Source organism: Balearica regulorum, chromosome Z (genome assembly GCF_011004875.1).
Source record: "Balearica regulorum gibbericeps isolate bBalReg1 chromosome Z, bBalReg1.pri, whole genome shotgun sequence".
Classification (NCBI taxonomy): domain Eukaryota; kingdom Metazoa; phylum Chordata; class Aves; order Gruiformes; family Gruidae; genus Balearica; species Balearica regulorum.
Genome location: NC_046220.1, coordinates 30,948,601 through 30,964,124, shown reverse-complemented (window position 1 = coordinate 30,964,124; position 15,524 = coordinate 30,948,601). Strand labels below are relative to the sequence as shown.

The following is a 15,524-nucleotide window of genomic DNA, read 5'->3' as shown; positions in this document are numbered from 1 at the left end:
GTGCAAAAATAATAAAAGATGAGTGCAATGAAAAAATACTATTAGCATTATGCCATCTGTTACTATTTTGTGAGGCACTAGGACTGACAAATCATCAGAGACCAGAAGCATGTTAATGAATGAACCCAGATTTAAGTAGGTAGTTTTGAAAGGCCATACTAAAAACCTAGCATCTTTTTATAACAGGTTATAAAAATTACCTAGCCAGTGTGATGTATCTAACCTGGGATGTGATAAAGGCTTCAAGTATAGCACAAACCTTGACTGTGCTTAAACTCAGGTATTGAAAAGCAGACAATATTTTTGCCTTTAGTGAAATCTTATTTTGTGTTCATATTTAGAAAGGAAAAAGAGTTTACTAGAAAGAGACTTCATTATAGATGAAATTGAGTATCTGTCCCTGGATGATGTCATCACAACAGTGTGTGTAACAGACTAGTTTCAACATGTTGGTGATGTCTAGACACACAATATGACATAAACGACATAGTTTGCTTTATACTCAGTGTCTGGAAAAATCCTCCTCCCACACTTCACATGTCAGAGCAATACCCATGAGGAATCTGGTCTTTGTGTAGATACTTATATTTAGAATGATTAAAAAAAGGAGAGAATACTTTAGAAACAGGTTCTCAAATAGCTGTTCTGTAATGTTACATTGCAGAGATAGCATTAGATTGTAGGATTAAGAAAGGTAGTTGTATACGTATTTGTATGCATGATAGGTGGAGAAGCAGATGGAGGATTTGTGAAAATATAGGAAGGTACTAAACTGCAACAAATTATGTTAGAATAGGTTAGATTTTTTCTGATAGATTTGCTAAACCACCGTTTTTGGTGGTTAGTATTACCTACCAAAAAAAAACAAAAAAAGAGGGAGAAACTGATTTTGGATCAGCCTAATGCTTATCTAAGCCAAATGAAGGATTTAGTTGTTTAAAAACTATGGGGAGGGTATTGTTAAAAATAAATACATTTAAAGAAGCTTAAAAATGTAAGTCTTTTTTCAACAAGAATAAACTGATGAATCCAAGGTGAACTTCCCCACATGTTTTGATGCCACCAAAAATACATAAATCTTCCAAAAAGATATTTTAAATGTTATATTTTTCTCAGCCCTGTGAACACAGCAGTTGTCTACAGTTTCCCCAAGGAATTTCATCAGAGGGAATAGTTTATATAACTTTGCAGAAATAAATGAAGGGGGGAAGATTTTTCCCTTGCTGGATGACACAGTTGTACCATAACGCTGGGGAACAGCAAACGTGCTGCACAGGGAGGGGGGTCACAGCGTACATTCCATGCTCCCTCAGGTAGTGAGGGAGCTCCAAGCTGCTGAAGCAGGCACCAGTGCTGTTGTTGTGTACCAAAGGGCAGCCTAGCTAACGTGCTACCCTTTACTTTGGTCTCATGATATAGCTGCAGCTGAGCGTTGGGTCAACAATAAGATGCTATATGGTTTAGTTTTTTTAAGTATTTTTTACTTTACTTTTGAACATGCCTTACGTATTACCTTTTGCTTCTTAGGTCCTAGTTATGAATGAAAGTGTAAGTTCAGTTATACAACTCAAGAAATAATTAAAATTGGTTTTAATTAGGTTCTATTTTAATTTAGGGTTTCTATTTTTAATTTAGGTTCTGTTGCGTATAAGGATACTTAGATATTTCATCCTAAATGAAAGTGGCTTCATTTATAGGACTCCTGTTAGAAATCCTGCCCTCTCTGTAGTTTACACTAAGTGCTCCTATTAGCAGCTTAATTCTTAGAAAAGCAAGAGTTAAGGGTGATTTTTTTTCCTGGCATCACGTTCCAGGAGCCACATGACAGGATGGCACAAACGAGAAACATTTGCCCGCACATATGATGATGTCTGTCCCAAACACTCTTGTCCCTTGACATTTTCACTGTATCTTATAAATAACTTCTTCATTTGGAGGGAGCGCAAAAGCTAGACTGTGGAAAAGAGTAGGAACCATTAAAATAGCAGAAGAAAGATGCAGAAAATGTACTCCCCCAATAGGGAATGATAACGAATTCTCCTAATATATACCAAAACTTTAAGTTAACTTCTATTAAAGGGCCACCTTTAATAGACCACTTCTCTCAATGACTACAATCCAGCAAGCACCACGATAACTGTTAATTTCATCGCTTAATCTTATCTGTTCTGTAAGCAGCTGTCAAAATACAGTTTTTCCGAATTGCCTAAAAGATGAGAGAGTTCATTTTCTTGCAAACTGGGTTTTCACATTAAAGCATTGTAAAAAGGGCAAAGGGTTTTGTGCAGACAGTTTGTTTATTACTGTATTACAGTAATGTGGGTGTTACTGATAACACATTACTGTTCTGCTTTCTTGGGTGCAGTTCTCCTAGACCTTTCGGTTTGTGAAGAAATGCATTCTCATACTGACAATTTTTAAAATCGATTTAAAGGTTATGCGGTGCCAGGGATTATGAAATACCACTGGTCTGCTATCTGTACCAAAATAATAGCATTGGTTTATGGAAAAGACAGATGCAGTAGTATCAGCCTACATTCTACCAGCATGCACAGTATTGTGTTCATCCATATACTACAGCAGATAGGGTGTTGGTGACTTTTTTGCTGTGCCGAACACCTGCTGATGCTGGTCAGATTGCCCATCACCAGATGTGTTGTTTCTGTGAGGAAGTGCTGTGTCTTCCCATGTGCTCCTGACATTATTTCTAAGAGGCACATTTGTTGCTGGATTATAACAGGCAGGACTGTCATCTGACACCCACCACACTGATGCAAAGTACTAAGTCCCCTGGGAAGCCTGAACTAGAACTCTCCCTTGCTCCTTAGCTTTTAACGTGTACACATTTTTTCCCCTCCTTTGCAGAAGAAAAGACATAAAAGAGTGCTGTCATGGGTCTCCCTCACCTTGAGACTGAGAAATGAGCTGCTACTGGAACGGTGTGTGCGGTGCTGGCACCCCGGTGCACACAAGCCAGGTTTCCCTCCACCTTAGCTGATTTCCCTGGGCTTCTGAAGCACAAGGTCCCATTGTGATGAGTATTAAGTGTGCCACGTAATAAAATCATATGTGGGCACTGTGTCATGATAAATGGCGTATTTACTTTCCAAACCTAGGGAGACTAATTCTTCAATATGAGGTTTGCCCTACCCTACGTCTGGACTTCACTGTGTCCGTATCTCTATTGCCTATGCATTGTGGTGGGTCTTTATGTGGAAAAAATACCATTGTTTTAGAAGAAGAACTTTAAATAGTAGATTAAGTATATTTATTTTCTATCTGTCAAGAAGGTAAGAAAAGGAGAAGTGTTATTTTCTTGTGGCTACCTAAAATGTGGTAGATGAAAAGAAGAACACCGCTGGAGTGGATGGTAGTATGTAGCAACAATATGTCCTTCAGAAAGATACCGGGCATATCTCAAAAGTAATTCTTCAACTGAAAGTTGCAGATACTGATGTTTGCCTTCAAACTCTGATACAGTGCTGATTTTGTTGACAAGCTTCTGTAGCTGGCTTCCTACCAAAACTTGTGGGCACAAACTCTCCTGCTGCCACAGTGAAGAAGCAGCAGTCTGAACTTCTAGAGAAAAAACTTTGTTCATTTCTTTAGCTCCTTAAATTGAGACACTCTAAGTTTTCTGGCTATCTTCAGCTCGGGAGCAAGGTACTTAAAGGCAATGAGAGTACTTCTAAATAGTTCCTATGCAGTTTTTCACCACTTCCCTGTGCTGGTTTTTTCCTTTCTTTGGGCTGCTCGTCCATCACTTGACAGAGGGGTAGGGAAGCAATTCTCACCATCAGAAGTCTCAGCTTCCTTGAGCAGAAGTGATCTAGTGTTTGTTTCTCTCAAATATGAGGGGTGAGATTTTGGACTGTAATGGAAATGTATCATTAGCTTTAATGACAGGAGGATTTCCCCAAGTTTTGAGGACTTGACCCTTCTCTTGTTTAGGCTGTTGGATATCCAATTTAGCTCTGACATATGGGAAGTACACCAATATACAAATAGGTTTTAATTCTGAGAGACTATACTGGAAAGTTCCATGTGTTGTGAAGATAAATTGTATAGCAAAGACATGTTCTTCATGAAAAAAATCATTATCTTTAAAGTTTGGATAACTTTTTATCAGACTAATGGACACATAATAAGCTGGAAAATAACACTTAGTCCAATAATAAATTTGCCTGGGAACATCTTAAGAAATAATTGGTAGATTTTTTCCCCTTTGAGTGCTAAAACAAATTAGCTCTCCGTTGATCTGACTTGGATAGATCATTGAGTCTCAACTTAAAAATATAGCATAGGGAGTATGTAAACTCTCTGCTAGCATGGGCAGAAACACTGGTATCCCTAAAGAATTATTTACTTCATTCATGCAATTACAAATGCTGGGAGAATGCTGATTTAGATGTGAGGCCCCTAGCATAAAGCACTGGGCATTAAATGCATGAGCATTTCTTTAGAGCAGCTTAGCTGAAGTTTATCATGACCATTCAGCTATTGCCTAGCAACTTGTGAAGGCCATCAAAGAGCTCTTTGTCCATAGCTCTTGCAAAAACACTTCCTCGCAGATATCCTTATCAGTATCAAAATCAACATGAAAACTTACCAAAAACTGTTCTGTTGCATAAGAGATTAATACTCACTTGAAATTGTGGCAATCATAAACCAGTACAATGATGATACCATCGTAGTAAAAGCTGAGTCTAATCTTGCTTTGTAAGTTCTAGTAAAAATGTTTCTTTTTACTTAATTTCTAGCTTTTCTATAAAAGCATAGCTTTCTTTGAGGAAATTTCATATAAAGTATAAGAGTCTAGAAAAATATTTTTATTTTTTAATCCTTTAAATATTTCTAGCCTGTTCTTTCTCAAAAATACATATATTTGATTTTTACAGCTATAAGATATGAAACTCAGTTTCTCATTTTTAAATGCCTTGTGACCTTATCTAAATAACAGTGAGTGAATGAAATTTAAAACTATTTTTATATGAGATGCACTAAACTACTAACTGAATTAGTACTTCTGCTGTGCTACATTCATTCTTGACACACACAGGAGTGGAATTGATTTTGCTTATGATCAATAGTTAATATAATAAAATTCCTTTTTTAGTGAAACAGAAGTAATATTCAGCACTCTTTCAGTATGTTATATTGTCATCATTATTATTCAGTGATATTTACAATACACTGTTTTTTTGCTAAGTAGAGGGATATCATTCTTCACCTGACTACCTCCTCATAAGGGGTGAAAGTGGGAAAGAAAAGGTAATTTTTTCAGTTTCCCCAATGGATAATTTTCCCTGATGTGTACTGGAGGAACTTTTTCCTTTTTCACTTTTAATGGTAGTTATTGGCTTTTTTAAGTATTGTGCCTTTATGCAGCATGGAGCCCATTGTCTTTTCTCTCCCAGTGTGCCCAGTATCACCCTTTGACACTATGCTGTCATAAAGAATCCTCTGTGCACAGATCAAGATGATACAATTGAGCCTGGTGTTACTGTACGTCATTGGTCTACATAATCTCAGATAATGCACTATGGTAACTCTTGGCAACCACTGACTAGTTAATAGTGACCATTGTATACTGAACACCACTGAAAACCATTAAGACTCCATGAAATATATCTTTTCTCTAGCAGGGTTCACTGAGTGAAGCTATGTATGATATGACAGATAACACGTGAACAGAATGCCAGGCTCAATTCTGAAATTCTCTGCATATGTCTGCTTGTGCTTTCACAGACTTAGAAACCCGAGTTCTCAAATTTGGGAACCTCAAGCAGACCAGTTTTACGCTTCTGAAATAACTGAAAGAAATGCTGCGATGTCATGCTCCTCATGTGCATCAGCATCTCTCAAAATCAAACCACTCTCTTTTATCTATTTATCCACAAATAAGGACTTAATAAAAAAGTTGAGCCAGGCTATTGAGAAGCAAGTCTACACTGCCTCTCAAATTTGATGAAGATAGGAGAATGACATTGCCTATGTAGGCAAAAATGAAAAAGTAATTATATAAGAAGCTTTCTTTTTTTTAAATAAATTTGTTTTAGGTCAGTATTAACCAATGATCATTGTACAATTAGGGCTTTTAGGTGGTCTGTGTACTGTTTGCTGCTGGTTAGCATCTGGATTTTAAAAGGCGAGTGTTTTCTCTCTTTTTGGTGTTTGTGGGTGCAATCTGTTGAACCACATATTTGATTATTCAATCTGTTGATTGTCTTGCAGAGAAGCAAACAATTTGAGAATCTGGAGTTTCACCTTTCCTCTAATTAGAGAATATTGGGATATAGGCAGCTTTAGAAGGCAAATGCTGTGAGGGTTGAGGAATCACCTGAGTCTGGTCTATCATTAAACAGCATAATTATTTTTCAGTGTTGTTATGAACATAGGTTTTGCTCTTCAAAATTAAAACATTTTTTTCTTGTCACATGTGAAACTGTTCTGCTTTTTTAGGAATCTGGCAGCCAGTAAACCTGTGGCATATTTTGCTGGAATTACTTACAAAGCAAGACGTACTTGTGGTCGGATTCATTCACTTTTCCCTTAGCGAAGGGCTTCATTCAGTAGAGGCGCTACAATGATACTTAATTGTTAATGCAAAGTACTGTAGACACAATATGGTCTGAGTTCCACATTGGCGCCTGCTGGCATTTAACATGCAGCCTGCTTTAAAAAGCTGATAGTGGAAAAAACAAACAGGAAAGTGATATTTAATGTTGCTGCATTGCAAAAAAAAAAAAAAAAAAACACAAAACCAAAACAAAAACCAAAAAAACCATGATTGGATGATTATAATTCAGTGGTTTCTACTGTGATTTATGTATAGGGGTTCAGGTTTGGCCATTTTATAATCAATTTTATACCAAAAATGGTTAGACAAAGCAATGACTGACCAGCATCCTTAACACTGTTGCAGCTAAGCATTTTGGAATGCTCGCATGGTGTGTTTGGAAACCCTTTGTGTGCACTACATTTTTCCATTCGGTATGAGGCTTAGCAGTAATCAGCTCACCACTAATTAGAAATCATTCTGTATCCTGCACCCCATTATTACTCAAAATTACGTCAGACCTTAGGAATTTTTACATTCAGAAGGAAAAGTCTCTGCAATGCCTTTTGTCATGCATTTCCCTAACATAAAATTTGAAAATAAGCTTTTGCTGTTTTGAAACAGCCATTATGGAGGAAGAAAAAGACATTATTTCACTGCATTTAAATTACTTGCTACTTTCAGTTCTCTTTATTGATACCACTGGTGAAAGTGGGAGGAATAAAAGACCTTTTAAAATTTTTATATGTACAAAGGTCTTGGAAAATTATGGAACTCTTTATGTTATTGAGAGGTTTGCATTCATCTTTGTAGATCTTAAATTATCGGTGGGCTGGAAACCTGTAAGTAGCATCCCATGGAGCTCTTATGATGTGCCACATAAATCTGCAGAAGTGCTTTCCTGTTACAGAACTCAGGATCAGCCCTTATGTACATCTCGTCAAAACTGGAATACAAAAGAAATTCACTTCTGGGGAAAGGAGAGATGCAAGTTTACCTTGTTCTGTTTTCTGGATGTTAGTGATACTTTCATAAACAGGGTTTGTGAGCTGTGTTTTTAAAATGAGTCCTCTGGGGACCAAAGGTTTAAACTAACTATGTGTAAGAGTTCTTTACAAAGGCTGACAGTTTTGTTTATTTATGGTTGCAGGCATTCACTGTGACAGTGTGTGTGCTGAGGGACAGTGGGGTCCAAATTGCTCATTGTCTTGTTACTGCAAAAATGGAGCATCCTGCTCTCCAGATGATGGAATCTGTGAGTGTGCACCAGGATACAGAGGCACCACTTGTCAGAGAAGTAAGGATGAAATAAATACTTTAATATCTCTGTTCTTCCTCCCTTACTTGGAATACATGTGATATAATATCATAATGCTTTGTTAATTGTAGTATGAACTACTATGAAACATTGGACATTTTATCAAAATGTATGAATATACAGAAATAAGTGTTAACTACAATTAACAAATGTTTCCAGCTAGTAGTGGTCTTCTTGTTATGGTACTTTAGTTTTATTCGCTGTTTATGCCTGCCATGATGACGTTAGGCACATAACTTTGTAAGAAACAAATTTAGTAGGAGATTCCATTCTAAAGCCAAGCATTTCCAAATGTGATTGTCAGTCATTAATTTTGTAATGTATGTTTTGGTAGGTAAATAAAACATGCGTGAGTTTCAGAAGCTAGAAACCTTTGCTTCCCATTGCGTCTGATAGGAATCATTGACTTAATTATTGTGCTTTTTTTAACACTTATTTGGAAGCAGCAGAGAATGGCCAGTGGGATCAGGCCTCACAATAAGTAGAGGATGTCGTAGGTCATCCATAATCACATTTGAAGAGTTTGTCTCTGTAAAATTTAAATGTTACAAGAAGAGAGTTACAGATAACTGAGGCAAATCATACCAGAAAGAGGGAGGCAAAAATAAGATGATATGCAAAATATCTACCCTACCAAGAAGATTTTTCAGTTTTCCAGCAGTTTTCTAGCTGTCTTCAGTTTCAATTGTTGAAGCTGTGAGGGCAAGGTATTCAGAGAAGAGAAATGTGGGTCTTCTGCACTTGGAGGTTAGACCTGTTTTCAGAGGAGGTCTCCCAGAAACAGGGTCAAGAAGAAGATGGAGTAAGGCCAAGCAGAGATCCTACCAGGTCCTCCAGAAGAGGCGTAAAAGGCAGGAGATGACATGAAATGGTTCCTAGAAGGTAGAAGGAGAACCAGAGGAGGATGAAGTCCTAACAGTCCAGGAATGGCAAAATTTCAAGCTGAAAAATGTGATTGCCTATGGCACTACTAAATCCCATATTCGTGGGGCATTAGTATTCCTTAAGCATTTCTGACTAAATTCAGTAATTATTCTCACTATCTAATGTCTAAAGGCCTTGCTGTTAATCGAAAGACAGACTAAGTGTAACACCACATGTAAAAAATGTTCCCTGTGTTTTGGAATGGTGCTTATAACCTGGGCAAGAGGCTTCCAGTCTGGTGGCTCTTAGAGCCCTCACTGATGCATGATCTGGAGGCCAGGAAGACAAAGGTCATATGAATAATTTGGATCCCAGTCAGAAAGTGCCTTTTCAGTAAACAGGAAGACCTTTTGGCACTGTTTCACTTGGAAAAGTTAATCTCTCTAGAGAGATCTGGCCAAGTAACTTGTATCAAGTGTAGAATTAAAAGACTGAATCTTGAGTGAAATTAAAATATTGAAAAGATTCCAAGTTAGTTTTTGTCAGTGCTAATTGCTGCTGTGCAACAGGTATTTCTCTTGATGCATTACCTAATATTCTAATTTATCAGGAAATAAATGCCAAAAGGGATTAGAGCAACAAAGGAGGAGATTTTATGTGACAGCCTTTTCCCCCCCCTCTTTTTTTTCCTTTTTTAAAAAGAAACTAGTACCTTTAGCATTCATCTTAGGTGAATGACTCTGTGTTTCTAGTCTCAGGTTTTCTAAAAGTTAGGTGATGTGTAGCTGCCTGTATCATGTAATGAGTACAGTGAATGCCTAAAGGAAAGGATGACTGGAAAACATTTGTACATTTTTCTGAGTGAAGAATGTCTATTATAAAAATAAGTGTTTCCAAGTTAGGAAACACATAAGAAGTCAAGGTCTAAGATGACCATACTTATCTACAGATAAAACTATCCACTCTACATTTTTAAATTACTTTTCTTCAAATATGCTTTTAAAAATGTTCATGTTGTAGAGGACATATAATGTATAACCAAATATGTATAATACAAAAAGCATGTATACGTTTCAAACATAACCCAAGTACAGTGTGGCCTAACAAGTAACAGAATGTCAACTAAATCATTACTAACTAAATATAGTAAACCCTTAAGGAAGACGAGCAAATTTCCTTTTGTGAGTGTAAAGCATTGAACTGTATGAATAATAAGAACCACCGCTGCAAGTCTTGAGTATTTAGAAAGCAGAGCTAATTCAAAGTGAGGAACAAGTGCACTGAAGAGTAGTTCATGGCTGTATAGAGAGTGCAGTAAGCAATGACAGTTTGTTCTTTCTGATTCCAGTTTGTTCCCCTGGGTTCTATGGACACCGCTGCAGCCAAACATGCCCCCAGTGTGTACACAGCAGTGGTCCCTGCCACCATATTACTGGCTTATGTGACTGCTTACCTGGATTTACAGGAGCCCTCTGTAACGAAGGTACAAGTTGCAATAAAGACTCTATGGGATGCAGAGACGGAGTACTTTAATAATTTTCATTTCATCACTTGGAAACTATAAAACTGAAAATAGCTTCCGTTGTAGTATGTGCAGTTTATAAATTAGGAATCTTAAGTGGGTTTAAGCTGTTTGAACATTTGATCCCTAAGTACAAAACCCACTGTACTGTAATTTGTATTATTTGTATAATACCAGGATTTATAATGCCTTACTTTAACATTATACTAGGCAATACCTTTCTCGATCCAAATATCAGTTGCTTTCTCTTGAAATAAAGAAAATACAATCTTGTTCTGATTACTAAGGAGTTCTAATTCTGACAACTTGTTCTTAGTATGTCCCAGTGGCAGATTTGGCAAGAACTGCATTGGAATATGTACATGCACCAATAATGGAACATGTAATCCTATTGATAGATCCTGTCAGTGTTACCCTGGCTGGATTGGTAGTGACTGCTCTCAGCGTAAGTATCAGCTTTTTTTCCTTTATTTTTAAAACAATTAATCAGGGTTTGTCTATTTAAATGATCTACTTTTTGATAAAGAAACATTGTCTAAGTCAGAAGTTAGGACTTCATGGTATATAATGAAGAAATCTTAAACTTCTCTGCACTTCATCGGCACTATCAGAAACGTATTTGCACTATGATTTTTCTAATAAGTGTGCTGGAGCATATGACAGGAGGGATCAATTTTGAGTCTTTCACTGCCCACAGAAGAGTTGTAGAGAAGCTGTATCAGACTTGTTTCAGAAGTGCATTGTGAAAAGACAAGTCACAATGCCCACAGGTTGCAGCAAGTCTGACTTTTACTAGATAAAGGAAAAAAAATCCTTACTGTGAGAGTGGTCAAGCACAGCAACTGTCCAGACAGGCTCTGAAGTCTCCAGTCTGGAAGATGTTGTGAAATTATCATCGTTGAAGATCCTTTGAGCAGGATGTTGGACTAGGTGATGCTAGAGGTCTCTTCCAACATGAAGAGCCTGTTACTTGATGAATCTTGCATTGCAGAGAGGGTTCTTGACCTATTGTTTGCTTGTCTGTGATTACTTAGTCTTATAACAGTAGTGTTGTGTACATCCCAGGGCTTGTGTCCTCAGGACAGTCTTATGAATAACATAGGTATTATTTTACAAATAAGGAGCTGAGGCACAAGGTGTTTTTTCTTAGTACAGTTGCATAGAGAGCTAGTGGCAAGCCTCAGAACAAAGCCAAAATTTTCTCAGGTACAAGTTAGTTCTCTGGCTGCAAGATCATCCTTATTCTTGTAAACATTTGAACATTTTGTTAAGAAATTTTTCACCATTACTTTTTTTAAGTGCTTACAAGTTTTTGATGGATTTTTCTCCTTTCTTTTATAAATGTTTCACAGATCACATTTTTAGTGTCTTTCTGTCTCACTTGATGAACATTGTCTTGGTATGCTAAAGTCAGTGAAGACTTTGTTATTGACTCAAAAAGGAGAAGTGCTAGGCCCTGATTTTATTATGTTTCATAGAGTTATTTTATTAAATAATTAGGCATTGTCCAGATGCCTTGCCGGTTCTATGCAAATACTAATAACAGTAGAGAAACACTTGAAGCAAAATTCTCACAAGAAGCATATCCAATTCCATAAGGGACCAAAATCCACACAGTCTGAAATACATGTATGCCAAAATTTCAGTCAACCCATTTTTATGAATAAAATAAGCTGTACCAGACCCTGATATGTCAAAATTCAAAAGATACTGTGCTGGTTTCCATGAAGTTGCATTTCCTAATAACATGCCGCATTGGTTTATATCATTTATGGTTTGACTGGTCCAGGCTCTGTACCAGTGCGATGTTAACATCTGGTCAATTTGGAAAAAAAACCTTTGCTGGCTAAATTCTGTGAAGTGATTAGCATGCACAACTCAGTATGATACAGAAATAAATCTCGGGCCTATTCCTGTGGAAGCCAGTAGCAACAAAGGTCCCTGTTTTTACGGTAAAATAAGTAGGTAGTTGGGAGAGTAGCAGAATAGGGGTATTTAAGAGGAGGAGGGACTCACTCACTGAATCAATAACAAGAAAATGGTGCCAGCAATATGAATGGAAGCTTCTATTGAGACTGTGCTCATGGACCGTAACAGAGGAAGTTTATTTGCTTTGTATAAAAGCCTTTCGTTCACATGGAAAATAATGATTCCATTAATTTCTTTTGGAACTAGCGACCTTTTTGAAACTTGTAACCTTTCGTCTGTACGGGATTTACATTCCTTCTTGGTTGACCACTAATTTCAAACAAAAAACAAAAATAAAAATCATCATAAGGCACAACTGAAGTAGAAACAACAAAAACAAACTTAGTACTTTCTTTCAATACAACATAGTGTATTTCTTAATGAAGTGAAATTTGGGCAAAGATAACACTTTGCAAAAATACAGCCCACATATAGATGAGTCATCATGCAAACATTTAAAGGATTCAAGAGTTTTTATTGCTCTCAGACAGGTCTCTGGACAACCAATCAGTACACAACAATAAATAGTTAACAGCCTTTTTAAACTGACACAGGAATAAAGCTAAGGTTTCCATATCTGACTTGCTTCTTCTCTCCTATGAAATACTCATGCTGTACTTCCACAAAACTATTTTTAAATTATGGATATCGTTACTAAAGGAACAAATAAAAACCTCAAGATGTTTTGAAAACCTAATCAACAGAAAGAGGTTATTCTTAGAGCACCCTCTGCACTTAGTGATAGTCTGTCATGAAGAAGACTATTTTTTGCTGTCTCTGAATACTAATTAGCATTTTGGAACCACTTCACTATTCTAATGGCAGCACATAGTATCAAATTCATTCACCATGACGTTTTCAAAGCAGTCAGTAAAGTTCTATAACACAACATGTCAAAATGATTGTGAGGGGAAAAATATCTCCACTTTATAGATAATTACTTGGTTTTTAGACATATTATATTGATCAATGGACCCACGGAAACAACTGAGTTAGTTAACTTGATTAAGGTACAGTCCTGATTATATGCACCACATTTAGGCAATTATGTAGAATCTAACAGTGGAGATACAAGAAGTAAGCTTAGTATTGGGTCTAAAGCTATGGGCTATAAGATATGTGTCAACCTTCTCTGTTCTCCTTCACTTTTGAGGCTTAAAAAGCTTACCCCTTTACTGTGCTCAATTTAACTGTTTGCAGATTAAAAAATAAATTAAGAAAGGAAACTTACATGGCTTTCTCTAAGGGAAAGCCAGTATGAGTGTCCTAGTTACTGAGTATCCAGTATGAATCACTGGTTTCTTTCACACTTTTAATCTTTTGCAGCACTTTTTATGTAGAGCAAAAAGATTCCTTATTTACAAAAAAAAAAAAAAAATCTGTGGTTATTTACTCAGAATGGAGCAGCCCAAAAAATGCATTTAAAAGAAAAACAACAAACACCAAACAAAGCAGTGCTCATATGTGAATGTAAGCAGCTCTATTCATAGATATCAAGGATCTTTGTCATTTGAGATTAATTAATTGCTCTGGGTTGTTTTAGCTTGCCCACCTTCCCACTGGGGACCAAACTGCATCCACACATGCAACTGCCATAATGGAGCTTACTGTAGTGCCTATGATGGGGAGTGCAAATGCACCCCAGGATGGACTGGCCTTTACTGCACACAAAGTAAGTGAATTTTGTTATCTGTTCTTAATCTACAAATCAGTGACAGGATTTTCCTTCAGTATTTTCACACTTTATTCACTGATTTCTTCCCATGCTGCTAACCGTTTTTGATCCAGAAGATAGATTACCTCCATGGTTGCAGTGAAGACCCCTGTATCAGCACTGGCATAGTGCTGGTGACTACATTCAGACTCCTCTTTAGCCCTCCTTTAGGGGAAGGCAACTTTTGGCTGTAGCTGGGCATCCCTGTGGAAGAGTCTATCGTATGCACATGCAGAATGAATGACTCTGACATTCAGATGTTACCACTGCAGATGTGCAGTCTGTAGCATGGATGGTGTCAGCTCTGCAGGCATTCCCCACAGGGTGGGATGATGGTACTGTCTAATTCCTTCCCTCTCTGAAGCCTCCTCAAAAAGTACTCTAGCAGTAGGGACTCAACAACCAAAATTGTAAGTTAACACAGACAGAATGAAGCCATGAAAATAGCTTCTAGCTTAGCTGTAGCTGGCGTCTACTGAGGCACAGTCCCTGTTGTCACTGCAAAGGAGTCATACAGTACATCTCCTATCTGTAATTGCTGCCTCATGGGGGAAATTGCAACAACAGCTCTAGCTCAGCAGATGTAATTCAAATACTGATATAGAAACTATTTTATTTGGAACTTAGAAACTTAACTTCACTAGACTGTAATGTTACAATTTCTTTTGGAATTTTCTTAATGTAATGAATACATTAATACTGGTGGATTTTTTTTTCCAAGAGCTTTTCATAAAAATAAAAATACAAGCAGTGCAGTGACTTGTGTAGGTATATGGCACTCGTTATATGCTGGGTAAGTGTTCATACAAAGTTTGAGAAATAAACATTTGCTAGAGCTATATATTGATAAAGTTAGCTTCTTATCTTTATCATACTACAGCTTCAGTTTGGTTTATCTTCAATCCAGGCACCCCCACTGTCTGTAATCTGGGCACAATCATTATCTTTGAACTCAAGAAACATAAGTCTGCTGTGTTTTGCATTCAGTGTTTAAATAAATGTTTTTCATAAAATCAGAACTCTCCTTTTTCAACTGAATAATGTTGTAGTGGCAGGAAATAATAGATATATTTTAGGGCCATATGGATGCAGCTCTGGAAGACATTCACTATACTGGTTGAGCTGTCAGCTATCGTGGTTATTTTGCTTCCTGCTGGTGAATAATGATCTCTTTGCAGTGATGTGTCTTCTTCATACTGAAATGGTATCTTTGTGAGGAGCTGAGATACAATATGTTATTATTTTTATTTTTGTTATGCTTCAACATCAACTGTGCAGAAAATATGTCCAAAGGTTCATTTATCACTGAACAGATGCCCTGCTCTGGTAGACAAACTGCCCTCTTTCTCCTTTTTCAAATACCTTCTTCAACCCATTTCTTTGAGGAGCCCTTCTTGCTGCCTTCATCTGAACATCTGCTGTCCACACAATTTCTCAACCTCATTTTTATGTATTTTTTGCCTAACGTGTATTTTAAACCACTTAAAATAGGATAGGTCGTGATCTACTGTGTTTATAGAATGCCATGTTGAGTAGCAGAGCTACAGAAATTACTTCTCAGTAACATACTTAACCAGAA

General features: G+C 37.0%; 1 protein-coding gene across 3 annotated transcripts in view; it reads left to right on the top strand.

The window, feature by feature from the left end:
• The window catches only part of MEGF10 (multiple EGF like domains 10), a 109,481-nt gene that overhangs the window by 75,072 nt on the left and 18,885 nt on the right, over positions 1 to 15,524 (top strand). For all 3 annotated transcript variants that reach the window (XM_075739862.1, XM_075739860.1, XM_075739861.1), the window contains exons 14-17: positions 7,710 to 7,856; positions 10,090 to 10,224; positions 10,580 to 10,708; positions 13,775 to 13,903. In XM_075739862.1, the coding sequence (XP_075595977.1) occupies positions 7,710 to 7,856; positions 10,090 to 10,224; positions 10,580 to 10,708; positions 13,775 to 13,903 (540 nt within the window). The remainder of the gene's footprint in view (positions 1 to 7,709; positions 7,857 to 10,089; positions 10,225 to 10,579; positions 10,709 to 13,774; positions 13,904 to 15,524) is intronic.